This window comes from Anas acuta, chromosome 2 (genome assembly GCF_963932015.1).
Source record: "Anas acuta chromosome 2, bAnaAcu1.1, whole genome shotgun sequence".
NCBI classification, from domain to species: Eukaryota; Metazoa; Chordata; class Aves; order Anseriformes; family Anatidae; genus Anas; species Anas acuta.
Window position 1 is genome coordinate 65,933,289 of NC_088980.1, and position 23,960 is coordinate 65,957,248.

Genomic DNA, 23,960 nt, shown 5'->3' on the forward strand with positions numbered 1-23,960 from the left:
CACTACAAAGCGGGAAGATTCTGAACTCAAGCTTTCATTCCTCAGTTTGCTCTTTGGAACCCAGGTTCACATATGTGAAAGCATCATCAGTTCTGTACCTGAACATCAGCATAATGAATATAAAAAGTATAAAAGAACAAGTTCTAGCCTAAAGCAAATTGTAATAGCAAGTAATAAAGTATTCATTTGCAAGTAGTACCATTAACATTGTCTTGTGATCACAAGATTAGAACAGTGCAATGTGAAAACTTAATGCTGCAAATGAGTACTTCTATATTATTTGGACTTGTATACTATTTGGACTAACAATTTTCTATAAATTTAGCTAAAAAAAATAGACAAATACACTCCACATAATGTATACACAACATTCTTGAACAATATTAGAAATCTTTTTCTCCATAGCACTGTTAACACAGTTGTGTTAACACAGCATAGCCTCCAATGTAATCGTTTTCCGTCTTAATCTCTGAGTTACCCAAAATCATCCTGTTCCAATGGTCACATTTCTTTTCAATTTTTTTAGATTGACGAGGTGAAAGGTAATGTAAAAACAGTCAGAGAAGCTTCTATTCTTGCTAGCATTCCAGGAGGGATTACATCCGTATAAACTAACCAAGACTGTTTTGCAGTGGAAGTTGTGATCTTCCCAAAAGTTTCGATCTGGCAACATAACTAGAGGTTGGAGCCCAACAAACGGTTTTGCTTAAACTCTTGTCTGATAAATTTTGTTTGTAAGGTTTATTTGCTCTAAATTCCCATGGACTTGGGTGTCTCAGTCAACCTAGATGTCACTTAAAACTTGACCACATTCTCTCTTGTATATCAAAACAACCTCAATTTTGAATACTCCCTATATTTACTTTCCTCCAAAAAATTTTCACACATTCAGAAGACAAAAATGAAGGATTGATCTGGTAACAGAATGCCTGAGTGGCTTATCTGCCATGGTTTTTGACTTACTGGCACAGTACAGTTACTCAGGCAACTTCTGTTTTGCCACTCCTGCTCTCACACCCATGTAAGAGTCAAGTAAAGTTCTGACTTCAAACTTTGTCTGTTTCTGCTCTATATTAAACACAAAAAATAATATAAATTTTGAAGTGAGAAACGTGTGGCTGTTTAACAAACAATACCATAATGAGAGAGCAAGAGAAAGAGTGAGAGAGAGAGATGTTTCTTCTAAAACATTTATTTCTTTTAACATTAAAAAAACACACACGGATTTTTTTTTAAGTAGCAATCTGCTACACTGTAAACTCACTACAGCTAAAGCTCCTTAATTTTCATTTATCAATAGAATTTTCAATTTGCAAATATAACTTCAATAACAGCAGCAGCTTTATCATCATTACTGTAGTATTTCCCAAATCACTAATTCCTCCTGTTCATTTAGTAAAACTGACATTTCTTTTCTTACCTCTTGTAATAATACACAAAGTCTTATTGATGTAGTCTGTGAACATAATGTACATTAATAGCAATGGTTAGAGATATTTGTGTGGTATAGGTTGACAGCAAAAAGGTACCACACAAAACTTGCTTGAAGTAACAAAGGTTTGTACTAACCTCTGCTAAAGGGAAACATTTGCATTTCCAAGATGGTTTATTATGGTTTACAATTTTCACTTTCATCCCTCTTTGGGCTAAACAGTTCAGTATTTAGACCCCCAAGTCACAACCAAAAAAAATCCCAAACTAAAGTGAGGTCCTTAGATAGGTTAACCAGGCTGCTGGAATCCTGCAATCTAATGGGAATAATTGCATATCCTGTGAAGATTTATTTATTTATTTATTTATTTATTTATTTATTTATTTATTTATTTATATTGCCAAGTTTCATTCAAGAATGAAATTGTGAAATTTAAGACATAGAATGCAGAAAACTTCCAAGAAGAGAAGACAGTTTCCTGAGAAAATATAAATAGTGCATATCTAACCCCAAGCAGGGACTTTGTAAAAATTTGACAAAAATATAGCTGAAGGGATAAGGGGGTGAGGGGAGAAGGAAAGATACTGCAATACAATTCTATTAGGTTCTTTGAACAGTGCTATCTAATACCTCCAAAGAAAGGTGGTAGTAAAAGAAACAATAGAGAAGAGAAAACTTGAGGTATCACCCTGCATCAGAGACTCCTACCCAATCAAGGGGCAGAACTTGGATACTGAAATGATCATGTTGACATCAAGACACCACAAGTCATCTTGATGATTACCTGTTGCTTGGTTGAATGTATACCTCTTTCCATACCAAGGAGATGTGAAGGACTGGCTTGAGACTTAGGGTTTTTTAAAGAAAAACCATGATTAAGCCTCAAAAAGGGGGGAGATAGTTGTAACAAACTCTCCCTTGGAAGAGAAGTGTTATTGTCTATGTTTAATTGAGCATCCTTATAATAAAGTATCATTTATGTAGTAGAGGATGCATGAATTTACTGTATAAATGTAATGTAGAAGCTGGCAATGGGTGTGTTTGACTTTTACCGAGCACCCAGGCCTGAATAAAAGCAGTCCGTTCTCCTGAACTGGCTTATTGCACCCAGGTAAAAGGATTTACTTTTTCAGACAACAGAGAACACACATCATTTATCCAGGAACTGAATCTGGAAGTGCCAATTCCCCTCCAGGTGCTATATATCTCATTACCGAGTGAGACAAACATAAGGCAGAGATAGAAAATAATATAAATTGGCCTGAGAGGGTATGTCAGGGAAGATACCATCATGAGGGAATACATGCTTTCTCATTGGCTGAGTGTTACAGGTATACAACCTACTCAATGCTTGTTACTATACCATATATGTACAATTTTATTTCACCAACCTTTAATTTCTCCTTTTGCCCCATTTTTCTTCTTCTCTTGTGACTGGAGGGGCCCATGATTATTATTATTTTTTTTTTTCTGATTCCACAACTGCTTGTCTTGTTTTCCACCCTCCTTATTTTGGGACAGTGGAGCCTTCCACTATCCCTGTATCTGCTTAACATACCACCCTCCCCTACTGTTATGCCTGCACAATCACTTTTGAATATGCAAGGTCAGTGGAATTTTCCACTGCAAAAACACAATTTTAATTCTCACAGCAGCTACTGAAGGAAGATAACAAGCCAGTGGTGGGAAGGTTCCTACAATTTTGGAGTTTTCCGAAGTAACTTAATAGTTCAGTATTTACTGTACTATGAGGAGAAATTTCTGTCAAATTTAGCCTCTTGTATCTGCTGCAAAATCCATCAGGGCACAGAACCCCCCTGGATGCCAGGATGAAACTGAAACTCTCTTTAGACAAGTCTAGTTGAATGATGTTTCTGTGATCAGATACCACTAAGCAGTTAGCAGTGTTCAATAAGGTGAAACACCTTAGAAGTTTGTACTTCCAAAACAAACTTGCAACATAACAAGCTATACTGAAAATCAAAAACCTTCTGGAAAAGGAATATAAAATCCCTTTTTTTGCATTTCTTTTCCCCTTTTTGTCAGGTTATAACTCTCCAGTTTTTGAATACAAACTACTAAATATGTACTGCCCTCTTGATTTCAGCTTTATACAAAAAGGCCCTTTCTGTTTGATTTCCAAATACAAATCATTACATCTTTACATTAGCAATATCTAGCAACTCTTTTTTTTTTTTATACTCAGAAAATTAGTCTTTACACATTTTTTCCTGAATTACTATCACAGTTATGATGCTGACATTTTGCTTGACGCCACTGATTTTACCAGTTGAAGCAAAAAGTAAGTACTTCTCCAAACTGTCACTTGCTGACAACATGGTATCTCAGGGCAAGAGTGATGTTCAATATGCTAATATCCATAAATGCAGTGTTTGGTATAAGGCTAAATTTTCTAAATTGTGGCCAGTTAATTGTGTATTTAATATTGGAATTCTTTGCTCTTATTCCAGTGCAAGATGAATAGAATCTTACTTATATATTTTTTATATACATATTTATTTAGGACACAAAAATCTTCTCAGTGAAGACTGCTGATAACTTTCCATGAAAGCCAATTCAACATCTAGTCTCTCACACTCTGCTAGCACCAGCTGTAGGGTAAATTGCTGTTTTAGAAGTAAGTTGAGTATATCCTCACAACTTATATAACAGAACTGCAAATTGACTCTTGCAAGAAAACAGTACAACATAAAAACAATGAATTAATACCATGCCGCATATATATAGCAATGTAAATCTCTATGTACTGCACAGTATATACCACAGAATTACAGAATATCTGAGTTGGAAGGGGCCCACAAGGATCATCAAGTCTAACTCCTATGTTCCTCCCTCCCCACCCCTCCATCCCCCCCCAAAAATCAAATCATATGTCTGAGAGCATGGTCCATGTGCTTCTTGGACTCTAGCAGATTCAGTGCCATGACCACTTTCCAGGGGAGCCTGGTTCCAGTGCCCAACCACCTTCTCAGTGAAGAGCCTTTTCTTGATAGCCAGCCTGAACCTCCCCTGTCGCAACTTCAATTTGTTTCCTTGGGTCCTATCGCTGGTCTTCAGAGAGAAGAGATCAGCGCCTACACCTCTCTGCTCCACCTCATGAGGAAGTTGTAGACTGTGATGAGATCTCCCCTCAGTCTCTTCCAGGCTGAACAATCCAAGTGACTTCAGCCACTCCTCGCATGTCTTCCCCTCTCAACCCTTTACCATCTTTGTTGCCCCATGCATATCTAGTGTGGAAACCTCCCATTACAAGCAATGGATGAACATCTTTACAGGATTACATGGTAGCCTGTTTTATCCTCAAAACTCTATTTTAGGTATGTTTATATAACTAGTTAATTTAAAATTAGTGCATTTGATCCATGTAATTACAGTTAATTTCTCACAGCAAAGCCAGCAACTGCTTCAGGTTAATGCTCTACTTCAACTACTAAACAAAGTCTGGTAGGGTAGAAAACCAAAACAAGCTTTATGCGCTACTAAAGACCTTATCTATACCTCCTAGCCCCACAGGTCAAAATAGCCCCATGTGACCACAGAAAAAAATAGTATTTTTTTGTGCCTTTCTACCTTGTAGGGTGTCCACCCCTTCAGAGGCATTAAAAATCAAATCCTCACCCTCTTCAGAGTCCCAAAAAGCCTCACAGATTTTCAATTTGAGCTCAATGAGAATAATGAGCAGAAATGCTGGACAGAATTCTTTCAGGAGTGAGCAAATAAGGCAATTTTTGATCCTCATTTTCTTTAATAACAGCATATGACAGCAAACTCAAAGCTGTTAAATGTTAGTCAGTATTGAAACATTTATTGTTTCACATCAGATATCCATCCCCACTATGCATTTGAAGGATTACTACTTAGTATTGCTAGAACTCTAGGAAAGGCAATGTCCTGGTTGACACAGTGTAGCACCTGAAAAGGAAATGAACCAAGAAATCTCCCAAGCGTTCATGAATTACTACTGTAGTGTTGGTTACAAAACACAGGACTAAATCAGAAAAGAAAGTATTAAAATCAGACAAACTCCATTCATTCAAAATGGCCAGTGTTGATTCAAGTTGGATTTGTAAGTCAAACTGAAAACCGGACTATTAAATCAGCAAGTAGAATTCATAACATAACAGGATGAAAATTGAACAACTTCTGTAACTGACTGCTCAGTATCCTTTCTATAAGCTTTCGTTATTTGGCTAGTAGAGAACTAATAGGCTGCAGTCTGTTGTCAGAAAATATGATCAAGCTAAGACTGCACATTTTGATTCAACAGATTTGCCACATACACTGTCCAACTTCAGCATAATGTGAAGCTTTCCCATTCCTCTGATCTGAGGTGAAGTGATGAAAGAAAAAACTACCTGTTTAGAAGAGAATACCACAGTTTCAGCTCTCCTGAAAAATTAATGAAATAATTTCTATTTATTTTTACTATGAAAGCTGAGAAAACCAATCGTGCTATTTGTGGCTATGTAAACAAATGATGGCCTGCTAGAATACGTGGCAAACGTATTGGTCCTTTCAAGGAAATACTAAACTGAATATGTTTCACTGTTCATTTTAAAACAGTACCAGCTTATTGGGAGCAAAAAACTTTTAATTAGATTATAGTCATTATTCTCAGATTTGCACGCACACCAATCATTTTGTTTGTTACAGTAAAAATGACCTAAACTAAAAACACAAACAGTCCACCACCATTTTCATCAAGCACCTATTTTTAATAAAATGCTTGAAAAGTACCAGAACTTTTTACTTTTGGATATGCATAAGTATAATAACAGGGTGGATAATAGAGTGGCTATCAGCTATCACATAGGGTACATATTTTCTTTCACCACAGCAGCTTTTCCTACATTCTCCTTCCTGTCCAACTATCATTGTTTTCTTAGATTTGAAACTCTTATCTATTAATTTACAAAATGCTTGAGATAAAAACAACAACAACAAAGAAAACAAGACCCCTGATATGCCAAATTACTCCCTTTCTTCTTCCTTTGTATATCTATAATCTCTTTCAAGAATACCACATCACCATATTCCCAGGAGTACACAGACCAGAAACAGAGGTATGCTTCAGATGGCTGTAAACATGTATTTGGAACCACTTATAACCTTCTTCCTAGAGACTAGTGCAGAGCTGTAAATGTTAATCTATGCATACTGCTCACAAACCTGCCAAACCTTCCATTGACACCACACTGAGAATAGTATGACTCATTTTCCCACAACAGCACACTGATCTCCATCTAGCTGGAGACGCAGGTGACCTATTCTCTGTAAACACCAACGATAGGACCTGCAGGAATGGTGTTAAGCTGAGGAAAGGGAAGTTTAGGCTGGACATCAGGAAGAGGTTGTTCACCAAGAGGGTGCTTGCACTCTGGAACAGGCTCCCCAGGGACATAGTCACTGCACCAACCCTGTCTGAATTTAAAAAGCGAATGGACTGTGCACTTGGTAACATGGTCTAAATGTTTGGATAGACCTGTGTGGTGCCAGGAGTTGGACTTGATGATCCTTATGGGTCCCTTCCAACTTGGGACATTCTATGATTCTATGATTCCAGCTTACAAGTGTCCCGTCACCTGCTTCCTCACAGCATCCATCACAGGAAGAACATGTCAATAGCTTAAATTTGGAAGAAAGGTCAAGGCTACCAAACAGACACATGGTAGACTGAGCATAAGGAGTATCAAAATAGGGTTCATTATGTTCTCCTAGTACCACAAATTAGTTTGGCATGCAGCAGTACTAGTAATTACTTGAGGGGGAATGATTGGACAGGGTGGTAAACAATGTTGTCACCACTTTTCATCACCTCATACCACAGAGCGTCATTCTTACAGACTTGAATGTACAACACTTTTTTGTGAAATACAAATTGCATGTGACAATGAGTATGAAGTGCCTACTGTCTCTTCTATTGATCCTCACTTCAGTATCTTCTCATATTACTCCCACACTGCTCTGGGTCTCACAGTCAGCTAAAAGCTCCATTCTCAGCGCTGCCAGTTCCCTTCAGAAGCTCAACAAACCATGCCCCACACTAAGTAGTAAATACCTCAAATACCATGATACAGATAAATCCAGGGTTAACTGGTACATTGTAATGAGTCTATCTGGAGATCTTATATAACTTAGGTCAGTGCTTATTGATTGTAGTCTTATCTTGGTCTCTTATACCAATTTCTCAGTTGCAGTGAATGAGCTACTATCATGTTATAGTGTCAGCTGTTGCTAGCTGATAGAAAAACAATGTATCCTTGTTATGATCATATAAAAGCTATCAGTTGTATCTTTTGCATAGCATTAAAAATACAGCCAGTGACAGCACAACTACTCCAGTCATTAGCTTTCTTTTTCTTTTTTTTTTTTTAAACAATATTTGCAGCTGAAGGGCACAGAATAAAGACCCATCTGGGCCACGAAGCAAGTGCTGTCATGTGTCATGAGAGTCACAGCCTGGTGCCAAACATCACCACTGTTCTGCAGCTGCTGGTGCTCATGATCACAAATGGCACAATGCACTGCTATATGAGCAGTCACAAAGAGAAGAAAGGTCAACCAGATTAACTCTTCTCACCAAGTGATGGTGGCTTACCCAACTCTATAGTCTTTTACTTTTATATCTGTGGAAGGAACACTCCAGAAGACTTTTGGAAGTACATACACCTGCAGATAATAAGAAAAAGGTTTCCTCTGGCTTCTTGAGAATACATAACTTTTCTGGGCTTAGGATATTCAAAGTGCTTGAATCTTCTCCTATAAGGAGACCCAATCAGAGAATCTTACTGACATTCAGCAGATTTCCATTTCCCTGGAAAAATAACAGCCCTCAGAACAAACACAGGAAGTGAAAACTGTAGTCTTTTAAACCCTGACATGCTTAACTAGAGAACAAGATTCCTCCTTTCTTATGAAAGTCTGCCACCTCTGGCAATTTTTTTTCCTCTAACATCAAGATAACAGATAAATCAAAGAACAGTTTATAGAGCAAGGAGCACTTCAAAGGGCTAAACAATTAATTTCTTCTGTTTTGATAATGAGGTACATAAATACACTCAAGAAACAGAATACCCGAGACAAAAAAGAACTCTAGTTAAAAGGCAACAGTGACATGCACACGCACAAACACACACAATCAAGAACATACATTCCCTCAATATTTCTGCAGAACAGAGTATAGCTGTTTGCTGAAGAAAATGCATATACTGAAAGTCATGCTGCTGCACAGGCTTGGCCTGTTTGTGACAGAAAAAATGCTTCAACGAAGCAAAGGGAGCATGAATTTTCTGAATTCAACAGGACTTCTACCTCAACTTTGGTATCAAAGGCTTAGAAGCATCCTGAGAAGTTTGCGCTACAAACATGAAAGGAGGTAAGACTTTAGCATAAAACTAAAATATCATACATTTAAGACTCCTCCGACCAAAATAAGGTCGAGGCAAAAGGAGGGGGAGGAAAACCCAGTGCTACTAATGTAGTGTACTTCATTTTCTATCAACATTTCCCTCTAACTAAGCATGCAATGTAAACACCCAGCTAATGCACCAAGAAACCTGCAGCATTCACCTGACACAATGTAACAGGCTGCACAAAAAGGTCAGTGAAACATCACACAATTATAACTGTATTGCTTCCATTTCTAGAACCAGCACAGTCTATGGCAAACTCTCATTAGGTACCACGAAGCACTGTTCCAAACATGTCATAATTCCCAAAAAGCTTTTTCTGCTTTTTTTTTTTTATCTTTTTTTTTTCTGCTGTTGGTGAATCCTCCTCCCCAGTCTCTAATGAGACTTGTTCCAGTTCAGTTGCAAAATAGTTCCCTTAAAGCTCAAGATAAGCACAAGACTGGGGTCTTCTAAGTCAGCCCATTGCTTAGAAAATAATATTAACTAACCTAAAAAAAAAAAAAAAGAGAGAGAGAAAAGAAAAAAAAAAGTTGAAGGATGATGACAAATTACATTGAATTCTGCATGCTTCACAAGAATCACATTCTCCTTTGACCTAAGCAAACAACGTCTTAATTCCTTTAGGAGCTTTAGGCACATAGGCAGATTAAATATGTACTAATTGCAACAGTAACAGTATATTCGTCTGCTTTAAGAGATGGAGAACTTCTAGCTAATGTCCTTATTTTATGAGCCAAACGTGCACACATACCTTGTTTCCATAAAATTTGCTCTCTAACTTCAGAACAGCTGTTAATTTCTATCATCTATGCAGGAACGTGAAATAATGTACCTATTTTCTGCTGCCACAGTCTATTGCGGCATTATACACATTGTACCACCACATTGTTACATACAATTTTCTTTAGCAGCAGTTTTTCAGGGATGTTCACATTAGATACAAGTGCAATAAGCAGTCCATTGATAATAACAATAAATCAATAATCACATGCAGCCTATTGACACTGATGACCACTGCCAGAAATTCTACTGTACAGTTTCAGTAGTGACATCAATGCAAAGATTTTCCCTTTTCTAAATAGGGAAGTTACTCATGTTTATCTACAGAACAATTAATGCTTTAGACAACAAGTGATCTCACAGAAAACAACAACAAAATAGAGAGCCAAGATACCTGCTCAGAGTCAGGCCTATTCTGTGCCCACAAGGTAATCACTATCAGATTTCTTACAGCACAGCCCAGTGCTCGATTTATTCATATTCATAAATTCACACAACGATTCAAGTTGGAAGGAACATTTGCATATGAGCCTGTATCCAGTGCAAACCCTCACTCACAGCAAAGCTCTAATGATACTTTTGCTCAGATACTTCTCCAGTCAACTCCTGAACACTTCCAAAGATGCAGATTCCATCACCTCTCTGGGCAACTTATTCCAGTATTTCGGTACACACAGGGTAAAAACAACCACCACAAATGTATTTGGTTTACGTAGCAAGGTTTTGGTAGTTCAGGGCTGCAGGGGTGGCCTCTGTTAGAAGAATCCAGAAGCTGCCCTGTGATAGATAAGGCTCTAAACAGGACCCGCTGCTGCCCAGAGCCAAGCCAATAAGCAACATTGTTTGTGCCTCCATGACAGCATTTTTAAGAATGGGAAATGCCATTCAATAGCAGCTGGGAAAGAGGAGTGAAAAACAGCCTTGCAGACAAGGTCAGTGAAGAAGGAAGAGGTGGTCCAGGCACCAGAGCAGAAGTTCCCCTGCAGCTTGTGAAGAGAACCATGGTAGAGCAGGTTGTCCCCCTGCAGCCCATGGTGCACCACGGTGGAGCAGAGTTTCGTGCTGCAGCCTGTGGAGGAGCCCACAGTGGAGAATGTGGATCTGACCTGAAGGAAGCTGTGGCCTGTGGAGAGTCCCCCCCACTGGGGGAACCACGCTGAAGCAGTTTGCTCCTGGTGGATGGACCCTGTGGTATAGACCCATATCTGGAGCAGTTCTTGAAAACCTGCTGCCTGTGGGAAGCCCAGTGGGAGGACCAGTTCAGGAAGGACAGCATCCCGAGGGAGGGACCCTATGTTGGAACAGGGGGAGAGTGACCATGAAGGAGCAGCAGGGACAAAGTGTTATGGACTGACTGCAGCCTCCATTCCCTTGTTCCCTTGCACCACTCAGGGGGAAGAGGTGGAAGAGGGTGGGTGGAGGGAAGTTTTTTGTTTGTTTGTTTTTGTTTGGTTGTTCCTCACTGCTCTAGCTTATTAGCAATTGGTTTTATTGTGCTCCCTACGCTGAGTCTGTTTTGCCCATGACGACAATTGTTGAGTGGTCTCCCTGTCCTTATCTCAACTCTTGAGCCCCTTTTCATCATGTTTTCTCCCCTTTTCCCTTTGAGGAGGGGGAGTAAGAGAGCGGTGGTGGTGGAGCTCAGCTGCACAGCTGAGCAAAACCACCACAACAACCAACAACTTAAAGACGGAGTCAGACTCTGCACATCCTCCAAGCAGGTGGCTATAGACTGCAATAGTATCTTCCCGTAGTTTTCTCCAAGCTGAACAGGCCCATTTCTCTCCACCTCTCCTCATGTATCAGGTGCTCCAGGCCCCTGACCATTGTGGTGGCCCTGTGCTGGGCCGGTTCCAGGATATCAATCACCTTCTTGCACCAGGGAGCTCCAGACCGGACACAGCACTCCAGATACGGTCTCACAAGTGACGAAAAGAAGAGAAGAATCACTTCCACGGACCAGCTGGCTATACCACTTACTCAGGCAGCCCAAGATGCACCTGCCCTTCCTTGCTACAAAATCTCACTTGCTGCAAGGACTGCTGCTGACTCTTGTTCAACTGGCTGTCCATCATAACCTCTAGATCCTTTCCTGCAGAGCTGCTTCAGAGCCTATTAAACCCTGGTCTGTTGTGTTGCACAGGGTTATTCCATCTGAGATCCAGGACTTCACATTTACTTCTGCTCAACTGCACAAGGCTTGTTTCTTGCCTGTTTCTATAGTCTGACAAGGTCCCTCTGAATAGTACCTCTGTCATCCAGTATATTGACCACTCCTCCCAGTTTGGCATCCATCAGTCTCAAACTTGTTGAGAGAGCACTTTGTCCCACCTTCCTGGGGGGACACTATTAGTTACTGGCTGACAGCTGGACTTTGAACCACTGATCACATCCCTGAGCCCAACAGTCCAGCCTATTTCCCACACACCTTAGGGGCCACTTATCTAGCCTGTATCTCCCTAGTTTGGTGATAAGGAGACTGGCTCCAAGGCCTTGTGCCTTGCCGATAACATCAGGGTATACTACACCTCTTGTCCACAGCGCTAGTCATTGCTTTCATCACAAAAAGCAACAAGGTCAATCAGCCATTGACTTGCCCTTAGCAAGTATGGCCTTGCCACATTAGCTGCTGCAAATCACCCTCTTGTCCTTTGTGGGTTTAGAAAGATTTGTTTCACAGCCTCCACAGGGACTGAGGTTATGCTGACTGGCCTATAGTTATCTGGATGCAGTTACCTGCTTGCTTTTCTTGAGGATGTGTGTGACTTTTGCCTTTTTCTAGTCATTGAAGCCTCCCCCGGTCTCCATGGCCTTCTGAAGACAATAGAGAGCTAACTGTTTTTCCTCACCACATTCCTTCATGCACAGTCTATATTCATCCCACATAGCCTCTCCCTCCTTCCACCTCCTGTGCACTTCCTTTCTGTGTCTGAGCTCAGTCACAAGTTCCGTATGCATCCATGCTGACCAGTTGCCATGCTTCCTCAGTTGCCTCACATTGGAATGAACCATTCCTGTGCTCTGAGGAAGCAATCTTGAAGACCAACCATCTTTCTTGGGCCCCTTTGCCCTGCAGGGCAGTTTCCTGTAGGAAACTGAACAGGTCAGAAACCTTTCTGCTGAAGTCCAAGGTTGTAATTTTGCTGTTCATGTTGCCCACTCCTCCCAGGTTATTAAAATTTCTGGTTAACTGGTTACTGCAGCAATGGTCGTCTCAGCTCTTACATCTTAAACTTCTACTTCAATGCATGGAAAACAAGAGAACAAGTCTATACTGATGTTTAACAATCTAGTAAATGTGTGTTTGTTAATGTTAATTTGTATCTAACAGATGTTAATTTTGTATCTAACAGATTTCATGTAACTGTTTTTATAAGTGAGTAACAGATATATTGTACCATCATTTGTAAGTACATATTAAAATATGTCTGACTAGCAAAAACAAGAAGAAAAAAAAGAAAAAAAAAAACAACCACAAAATGGGACCTAATTGTGTGGACCTACTTCTACACTAAACCAATAAAAAATCTCTGTCATTCACAATTAGCATATGCAATAAATGTATTAAAACTGCTTTACAAGATATGAAGCTGTATGGTACTGTGCATCACACTGTAGCTATATGACACTGTGTATGACACAGTATTCTGTATCAACTGGAAATGAATCACCTCTAGTCATAAAAATATAAAGTTTGGAATAGACCTCCAAAATGATCTGGTCCAACCATTCCCCTGCCCCTACTACACATCACCCACTAAACCATGTCTCTGTGTACCACATCCTTAAACATCCCCAACTTCCAACACCTTCAATCACCTCTCCGGGCAACACATTCCAATGCCTGACTACTCCTTCTGAGAAGAAATGTCTCAGAATGTCCAACCTAAACCTCCCCTGGCGCAACTTGAGGCCATGCCCTTTTGTCCTATTGCTAGTTACCTGGAAGAAGAGGCCAACCCCCCAGCTCCACACAACTTCCTTTCAGGTAGTTGTAGAGAGCAATAAGGTCTCCCCTGAGCCTCCTCCTCTCCAGACTAAACAACCCCAGGTCCCTCAGCTGCTCCTTGTTAGACTTATGGCCCAGACCCTTTACCAGCTTTGCTGTCCTTTTCTGAACAAGGTCTAGGGCCTCAATGTCTTTCTTGTAGCGATAGGCCCAAAACTGAATACAGTATTTAAGGTGTGGCCTCGCTAGAGCAGAGTACAGGGGGACAACCACCTCCCTGGTCCTGCTGGTTATACTATTCCCGATACAAGCCAGGATACCATTGGCCTTCTTGGACACCTGGGCATATCGCTGTCTCATGTTAAGGTGATCATCGACCAGCACACCCAGATCCTTTTCCTCTGTACAGTTTTCCAGCCACTCTGCCCCAAGCCTGTAGCATTGCATGGGGTTGTTGTGACCAAAGTGCAGGACCTGGCACTTAGCCATGTTGAACCTCATCCCATTGGCCTCTGCCCTTTGATCAAGACCGCTCAGATCCCTCTGCAGGGCCTTCCTACCCTCGGGTTGATTGACACTTACCCACAACTTGGTGTCATCTGCAAACTTAATGAGGGTGCATTCACTTCCCTCATCCAAACGATCAATAAAGATATTAATGAGGATATGCCCTAACACTGACAGCTGGGGAACACCACTCATGACCGGTCATTGGTTGGATTTCACTCCGTTCACTGCCACTCTGGGCCTATCTGTCCAGCCAGTTTTTAATCCAGCAAAGAGTACACCTGCCCAAACCATGGGCTGCCAGCTTGCCCTGAAGAATAATGTGGGAGACCATGTCAAAGATTTTGCTGAAGTCTAGGTAGTCATAGAAGGAGATGTGGCTGGTCAGGCAGGACTTGCTTTTCATGAAGCCAGGTTGACTAGGCCTGATCCCTGGTTATCCCGCATACATGTATGCTGTGTGATTGCATTCAAGATGGCCTGTTCCATCACCTTTCCTGGCACCAAGGTCAGAGTGACAGGCCTGTAGTTCCCCAGGTCCTCCTTACTACACTTCTTATAGATGGGCATCACATTACCAAGTCTCCAGTCATCCAGGACCTCTCCAGTCGACCACAGCTGCTGATAGATGATGCAAAGTGGCTCAGCAATCACGTCCGCTAGCTCCCTCATCACCCTCGGATGGATCCAATATAACCCCATGGACTTGTGACAGTACAGGTAGAGCAGGAGATCTCTAGTGTATCTGTAGGCTTTCTTGTGATATATACTCACACATAAGAGTGTTCTTAAAATCATTATCAGCATACAACAGTATGTCTACAAAACTTACCCATTTTCCATACACATAGTAAGGCTGCATAATGACAAGTCAACCTAAATCCATCTCTTTATTCTTATAAATGATCACTATTTTCAGAATATATGTCTCTTGGGGCGGGGGAGCAGAACTGCTGTTTTGCTTTTAAATTAAAAGAAGCTTCTCAAGGATAAACTGCAAAAGGCAACATTACTTGTGGCTTCTTAGACAAGAAGGAAATTGAATGTTAATTACAAAGAAAATACAATGATGTGGTTAAGATTGTTTTCTGTTGTAGCATACCTATTTTTCTACTTATAACTGCATTACTTCACAATTTGGTTGGAAGGGAGAGATTTATTAGCATGGATAATGTTCTGCATACCATTCTGTAGCGACTTAAAAATTATTTCCTGATGCAGGCCTTTTACAGTACACAAGTTAACCATTCTGCCTACTTCTGACACAATTTAGATTCTTTGTCAGTATTAAAATAATCTTTCCAGTATGGCAGTAAAAAAACTTACAACTATAATGTGCTTCATCTACATATAAAGACGAATTCACACGTATTTACATATAAATTTTTAAATGGGCATCAAAAATCTCTGTTAAATACAGATTACTTTAGGAGAGACACTTGCTTTGAGTGAGTGCATGTGCCAAGTAGTAGTTCTTTTAAATATGTGAAGAAAGCAAGAAGTATCAGTACCATTAAATACAGAGACAATTAATTATATTAGCTATATAACAATATTATAGTCAACAAATGGTGGAGTATGTACATATTTTTGCCAACAGTTATCTTGCCATCTGCTTAGTGCCAACGTTATCCATATTAATTCTTCTATAGCCTTGCAGCAATGGTGAACTCCTGCTGATTAAGACCCAACAGATCTCAGGTTGAAGCACTCCTGTAGAGACCTGACAGATCCAGACTGTGGGAACTAGACCGAACAGCTGACTGTCCAAGATGTACTAAGCACAGAATGTGGGTGGGACTGTTCAGAAGTCAGGTCACAATAAAATGTGTTGTGAAGATTCTCCATGGGAACAAACACTTCCTTTCTGAAAAAGATGGAGGAGTGTTTTCTGGACTTTAGAACACATGGCTTCCTCAGCAACAAGAAAACATATCAAAGCAACCTAAGAAACTATAAATGGAATCTAAGAGGACAATTATGCTTCCACTTGATCTTTTACTGAAGATATTTTTAGAGGGTGGGGAGTAAGGTATATTTGTAGAGCTTCTGTAGATTAACCAACCTTCAATAACAATCCAGTACAGAAATTAAAAAAAAAAAATTGTTTAAGATTTAACACATAGTAACATCAAAACAAACAAATGTTTCCATGGAGACATCTACCTAAATAAATGCTCACAAAGGATCCAAGGAATGACGTCACCCAGGCCTGCCTGCAACCATAGTAACATACCAGTATAAACAGAAATATTTTGATTTTTCTATCTAATAGTGTCATAGAATTAGTAGTTTTAATGCAGTGCTTAAACCATTTTTTGCAGTGCTGAGTGGTAACACTTCTAAAATAAGAGCAGAGGCATTTATATAATAGCTATTACCATATTAACTACATCCAGTAAGTGGAATATGTGTATGGCATAGCTAACATACCAAACTCCCCAGAGCAGTTGTTGACACCAACAAAGAAATTTAAGTTCCTAAAGCAACATGCTAGAATGCTTGTCAGAGATCAGTAACATCTATTCTGCTTGGATATTCTGATTTCCTTAAAATAAAATAAATAAAATAAAATAAATCCTAGATTGTTGTGTTGTGTCTCACTGTCTCGCTAGATTAACAAGAGTGCAGACACATGTTGTTCATACCAAATGCAGATGTTTTCTGTGTCCTTCTGTGTCACCAATGAACTTGCTTTCTCTTAGGCACCAAGGTTCACTAAACCCATATTGCAAGCACACTACAAGAAGCATGGACTACAAGCTTTTGCAACTCTGGAACAGAAGCATAAAAGAAACAGTCAATTAATGAAGAAATTTTCCAAGATAGCAGGAATAGTTTCATCTACTATAAAAATAATTGTGGAATTACCATTCCCATGAAAAACATCCACTTCTAAATGGTACTGTATATCTGCGAGTTGTGTCTCCAAATTCAGTATACCCAGATCACATTATCACTCCAAATATGCCAACTAAAAAGAATAGATTTCTATGTAAAGTTCAGACATGAACATATGTGGAAAAATGCATGCTTGGAGTGCGCTAATACTACTAAGATATTTATAATACATTGTTGCAGAAGCCTCATCTATAGGGAAATTGCAGTTATCATTACAAAAAGGGTGAAATATTATTTTTGGTCCTGTCATTAAAATTTCACATCCAGTAATCTGTAAAATGTTTCCTTCTAATAGAATATGAATGTGAATTATTCTTGTCTTCACGTATGGCAGTGAAGTTAGAGACCTTTTAAAAGATTACTTGCTATATTTTAATGCTTTTTTTTTTCTTAATGAGCAGGTTTCTCAGAAGAGGGGCTACTTCATTTTTGCCATTTAAAAAACTATCCTGATACAAAACAGCAAAAAAGACTTTTGCATAAGCAAGAAGATAGCTTTGAAATGAAAATGTAGCCTGCAACCATACTATTGGTGTTTTATGCAGTCAAATGTACATACGAAGAAAGAGTCCAACAACTCAAGTTTTGATTACAAAACTATAAAACACAGTGAGGAAAGCTTACTGCACAGTAGTATTTACATTCATGCAAATTCTTGTTGCAGCATCTATAATATATTTCATCCCATTATACAAAATAAAACTTTGTAATTCACTCCTCACAATTTCTTCTGCTTTTGCATGTTCAACATGCACAGAAAAGTAATACTGTTATACAATGAGATGTCTTTATCATATGTTTTTATAACCTTAATAATAATAATCTAGTTTTCCAGTTCTTATAGAAAAGGCAAATTCCATTCCAGCCAAAACTAGGACAATAGTTAATTTTCTTCCTACTTGCTGGTATGGTGCTGTGGTTTGCATTAGGATGAGAGTAATGCTGATAACATGCTGAAGTTTTACTTGTTGCGAAGCAGTTCTTACACTCAAGGACTTTATAGCTTCTCACACCTCCCTGCCAGCAATGAAGCTGAGGGTGCACAAGAAGCAGGGAGAGGACACAGCCAGGACAGCTGACACAAACTGGCCAAAGGAATATTCCATACCATATGACATCATGTTGAACAATAAAAGTAGGGGGAGTTGGTCAGGGAGGAGGGCTGCCACTGTGCAGGGAGTGGTTGGTCAGGGCAGTGAGCAGTTGAATTGTGTATCACTTGTTGCATATCACTCGTTTGTATATTCTTTTGTTATTGTTGTTATTATTTTCCCTTCCTTCTCTGTCCTATTAAACTGTTTTTATCTCAACACAGGAGTTTTACTTCTCCCCTCCTTCCTCCCTCCCAATTCTGTCCACCAGCCCACTGCAAGGGAGAAGTAAGTGAAAGGCTATGTGATGCTTAGCTGCTTGTCGGGTTAAACAACAGCAATTACCCCAGCTGTACTAATACAGTCCAAATATTTGACGTAGATATAGGTGTTTTCCTTCTGAACTCTACAAATGCAATTTATAAATATTCTTCCATGTGGTGACTCTCTGAAGTGGGCTTTGGCTTTTCACTTCAACTAATTCCACTGCAAAATTCACTGCTGCTTAATATTTCTTGTGTTTTATAAGCTGACAATAGTAAGTTTTTAAAATAGAACACCAAACAAACAAACAAAAAAAAAGCAGAAATGCAGAAGGAGACATAAAAGATATATATTGAAAGCAATTTTAAACACAGCAATTTATATTAAAATTCATTAAACTGGAAGGATTTTTGAGTTCCTTAAGAACATAGAAATTACTGTTAAACAAAAATACTTAGGGGGAAGAAAAAAAACAGAACTACACCCAGTTGACTTCTTACCAAACAACATTTCTAGAAAATTTTCTTTCATGTTTACTATTCTGCATTTTTTGCACCAGACCATTCCTTCTTCTTATCCTAAAGTATATACAAATGTTGCGCTTATATGAAGGCCTCTGGTGGACCTTTTATGGAAGATAAATACACAAATTATACCTTATTCTGACCTGACATGCTCATGCAGAGGGAAAACAGCACTCTACACTCATTTCCTTACTTGTTAGAAAGATTAATTAGAATTTCCTCAACCTTTATAACAATATAAACTTAACCTTAATTGAACTAAGTTCTGAAAGACAGACACTCAGTCTCAGATTTGCAGAAATACCACAGTATTACCACAGACTCGTGATAACTTTCAGAAGTTTTCTTCACCTATTTTGCAGGTCGTGGGGAACAGGGTATTGAATCTGCTAAAATGTTCCTTACTTCTCAGGACTGAACTGATAAAATCTCTCCAGCAGCAGAGAAAGTTACCAATTAGTGAATAAAACATCTTTCAGGAACTCTTACGTAAACTTATTAGTTACTAATTTCCAGAAATAATCTTTACCCTGACTATCAGAAACACATTCTTCCTACCGATTACTTTGCCAGCAGAACAATACATTAAGCCTGGGGAAGTTAGAAAGATGACAAACAGGGGCTTTATACATAGTCACAGTACTTCATAAATCCAAAGAAAAATTCTACTACATTAATTATTTTGTAGTGTTCAAAGAAAATGCGTCACTGTCATGCACTACAGCTATAGCTGGCTAGAAAATAAGCCCTGCTAAATGCACTGCTTTCCCAGTCTAAGACCCAACAGAAAACCTGTTTGGAAATTCTACCATATGCTAGATAGCAATTTAGTATAACAAAACATTTCTTCTCATCTATGGACTGTGTTCTCTGGCCAGATTACAACTTTCAAGATCCACAACCGTCATCTCACTGAACCACTACAGTTGACTATAAAAATCCTAGGTCAAAGTCTATCTTGGCAGATGCAGCGTAGCTAACAAACCTAAAAAGCAGCAGTGAAACACAAAACCTTCAGATACCCATAAGCATAAATTTTAATGACGCAGAGAAGCAGTACTCTGTCCTTTCTGGCGTGTTGGAAATTCTTTTACAATGTTTAATGCTCTCCATTCAACATGGATGGTTAAAAAGAAAAAAAAAAACAACTTGTGTAGTCAAAAAAAAATCAAAAGGAAAACAAGAACAGCAAAACAAAAAACAAAACAAAAAACTAGTACTCTGCTGTGGAAAAGAACCTTGCATAATGGAAGTAAGGAGTTTATCAAAGAAGGCCTGCTCACAACGTGAACTCCAAAAATCCTTTACCTTAGGGTTAAACATGAAGCCAAAGAGTAAGAAAAGAAGAGTAGTTGTCTGAGCATTCTCAAGAAACCCTGTATACTCAGCGTATAGTTACAAGCCATCTAAGTTACAGCATATTAATCACTGCTTGAGCAACTAAATCCATTTAATCTTTCCTTTATAAAACTTAAAATACTATATGGGGAAAAAAATGGTCTCAAGTAAGGATTGCCAACATATGCTCTTAAGAACATAAATTTTAAAAAAGAACAAAAGAGAGACGATCCTAACAAATACAGCAAATCTCAGATATTGTCAGCTTCCCCATTGATCAGTAATGCAATATTCATTTTTAAAAAAAAAGTATATAAGTATATAAAAGTATATAAGTTACTTGATACATGTAAGTGTACATATAAGGAAAGAAGAAGTAATTAATAAAGAATTACGGTAAATGAAAAAGCATTTTTATTTTCTAACTGGAATGGAGAGAGGAAAAGATAGCATATTTCTTCTGACAGAAATGTCAGCTCTTCACAGTTATCACTGAAGAAAGTTCTTTGACACGGTTTCCCATAGGATCCTACTGGACAAAATGTCCAGCATGCAACTTAAAAAAACATCATACAATGGGTGAGCAATTGGCTGACAGGCAGGGCTCAAAGGGTTGTGGTAAATGGGGCCACATCAGGCTGGTGGATGGTCACTAGTGGGGTCCTTCAAGGCTCCATTTTAGGGCCAGTCCTCTTCAATGTCTTTATAAATGATTTGCATGTAGGACTAGAAGGTGTTTTCAGCAAATTTGCCAATGACACCAAACTTGGAGGAGCTGTGGACTCTGATGAGGGTGGCAAGGCCTTGCAGACAGATCTGGGCAGATTGGAGAGCTGTGTGATCACCAACCGCATGAAGTTTAACAAAGGCAAGTGCTGGGTCCTGCACCTGGGACGGGGCAACCCTGGCTATATGTACAGACTGGGTGAGGAGACACTGGAGAGCAGCCCTGCAGAGAGAGAACTGAGGGTTGTGGTTGGCAGCAAGTTGAATATGAGCCAGCAGTCAAATATGGCAGCCAGGAAGGCCAACCATATCCTGGAATGCATCAAGCACAGCATCGCTAGACAGTCAAGGGAGGTGTTTGTCCCAATCTAAGCTGTGCTGGTGCGGCCTCACCTCGAGTACTGTGTGCAGTTCTGGGCACCACAGTACAAAAAGGACATTAAACTGTTGGAGAGTGTCCACAGGAGAGCTACAAAGATGGTGAAGGGACTAGAAGGAAAGACACATGAGGAGCGGCTGAGGGCACTGGGCCTGTTCAGCCTGCAGAAGAGGAGGCTGAGGGGAATCTCATCGCGGTCTACAACTTCCTCGTGTGGAGGAGTGGAGAGGCAAGTGACCTATTCTCTGTAAACACCAATGATAGGACCCGCAGGAATGGTGTTAAGCTGAGGCAGGGGAAGTTTAGGCTGGACATCAGGAAGAGGTTCTTCACCAAGAGGGTGCTTGCACACTGGAACAGGCTCCCCAGGGACGTAGTCACTGCACCAACCCTGTCTGAATTTAAAAAATGACTGGACTGTGCACTTGGTCACATGCTCTAAACTTTTGGGCAGACCTGTGTGGTGCCAGGAGTTGGACTCAATGATCCTTATGGGTCCCTTCCAACACCGGATATTCTATGATTCTATGATTCTGAAAAACTGCTGAAAAGGCATATCGCACAGAGGCAAAGACAAGAACCTCTGAGCTAAGCAGAGAAATCTGAACAAAGGCAAAGGGATACACTGAGATTACCCTTCACCCTCAGGTCCCTACCACCTCACAATTCACTCCTGCAGAATTGAATTGGATTCATTCTACCCCAGCAGACATCAAAATTAATACTTCTTTAAATCAGCTAATCTTGCACAATTATTTTTTTAAACACATACCACACTATCACTACCTTTCCCAGACATCAGTTTAAGAAATTTGAATGAGGATTTATTTTCTGTGATGAAAGAGAAATTTTTAAGCTGGTGAAAGCCAAAGAGAAATTGAAAATAAATGCCATCGTTGTTCATTACGGGTCAAGAAAGAAATAAACAACCCTCAAAGCTCAACATCCATTTCAAATAAGCTAGTTCACTGATAGTACATGCAGCTTCCAAAAAATACACACAGGGCCTCAAAGAAAAAGTGGACTAATATGAGAATGAGAAGGTTGGTGTATTCCAATATATAGTGTTTTCAATTACCCACATAAGAGCCTTCATTAAAGAAGGAAAATAAGAAAAATATAAAAAGTAATGTCATGCTAGCTGTGCGTATTACACTGAACAACCTGTAAAGATGAAGGTCCTTTTATTCTCTGACTTTGTGCTTTGATGCACTCTGAAATGTCAGGGCTTCTAGCAAGTGTTCCCAACTATTCTTTTAAGCAACTCAGTTTGCATGCCCTCTCTCCAGCATTACACCATGACAGTGGAGAGCACAAACTAAATAGAAGTTGCCACAAGCTACAAGTATGATAAAGGGACCTTCTTTAATACATATCCCTAAATGCAATGAGGTGTGAGAGAATTTAAATAGTCACTGTGGTAACAAAAAACAGATAAGACAAGGTTATCAGATCCCATATTAGGACCTACGAAGATGAAAATGACCCAATTCAGACAAAAGGGGAAAGGGAGATAAAAAGTGAGAACAAAAAAATCACTTGGCATTTCATACAGAATATATTGGAATAGCTGAATGTCCTCCTCCCTTTGATTTTAGCAGTTTCTGGATAAAGCCATGCTTGATCAATTTGGAGAAAAACTTTTAGTAAAGCTCCACTTTCTCAACAAGAATAAACTGAGGCCACTGAAATAATAATAATCAACTACTCACAGCCAGTGCATCACAAATTTGCCATCAGTTTGGTGTGGCCAGTACCCTACACTTGAAACTTGAGCAGGTGTTGTGCTGGACATCAGGACTGTGTATAGAACAGTGGCTTAATATATATTCCACCTTAGTCTCAGTCCTTTGAGGCTGACATCTGGCAAGATGCCAGACTACATCCTGACTTTTTCCAGATATTTTTAAAGAAAATATTCACAGCATTTACTGCAGTCAAAAAGAAGTTTCCTGGAATAACCTGCATCCATCTTGATTATATCATACCTCTTTGCACTCCATAACAACAGTAACACCTGTCAGTTTAATATAGCAAGGCACAAGCTAAAAGCAACAGTTTCACAAAGGAACATTGAAAGATATCGATCGGGACAAAGGCATAGTGGCTTACAAAGTCCTTGAGCAACAGAAGATAAATTTAGATGGTATCTACAAAATATATTGGAGAGACAAAGAAATGATGGCAAAAAGGAACTTACTTGATTTTACTGAAGACAATGTCAACATCTGTGACTGTCACATTTTTCCCATCTATTACATGACAGTCCTTGCACAGTTTTGACCAGTTCTTCCCATGCATTTCTTTTCCTGTGGCTCTTGTATCACCATGTATGGCAAACTTTCTAAAGGCCTCTTCCAGAGCACTCAAGTCTCCTGCCACAGCTCCCTCATGGGAGCTGTTTGAATCACAGGATAACCTTTTTGCTGCTCGGTCCTTTGCTGGATCAGAAGGAGATTTTGGAGGAGTCTTATTTGCAGGTTTGGTCGACTTTGCTTTACTGTCAGCCATTGTGCTACAAGAAAGAGAAGGGTAAATTCATTATATTACTTTACACTATAGTTTACTTTGCATAAAACTAAAGGATACAGTCCATGTCACAACATACTAATAGTAAGTGGTCCAGGAAGTGTGCA

General features: G+C 39.5%; 1 protein-coding gene across 3 annotated transcripts in view; it reads right to left on the reverse strand.

Moving 5' to 3' along the window:
* The window catches only part of TPPP (tubulin polymerization promoting protein), an 89,429-nt gene that overhangs the window by 42,253 nt on the left and 23,216 nt on the right, over positions 1–23,960 (reverse strand). For all 3 annotated transcript variants that reach the window (XR_011092575.1, XM_068670655.1, XM_068670654.1), the window contains one exon: positions 23,525–23,839. Coding sequence is in view for 2 of the 3 variants with exons in the window: in XM_068670655.1 (XP_068526756.1) it covers positions 23,525–23,835 (311 nt within the window). In the remaining variant the exon portion in view is untranslated. The remainder of the gene's footprint in view (positions 1–23,524; positions 23,840–23,960) is intronic.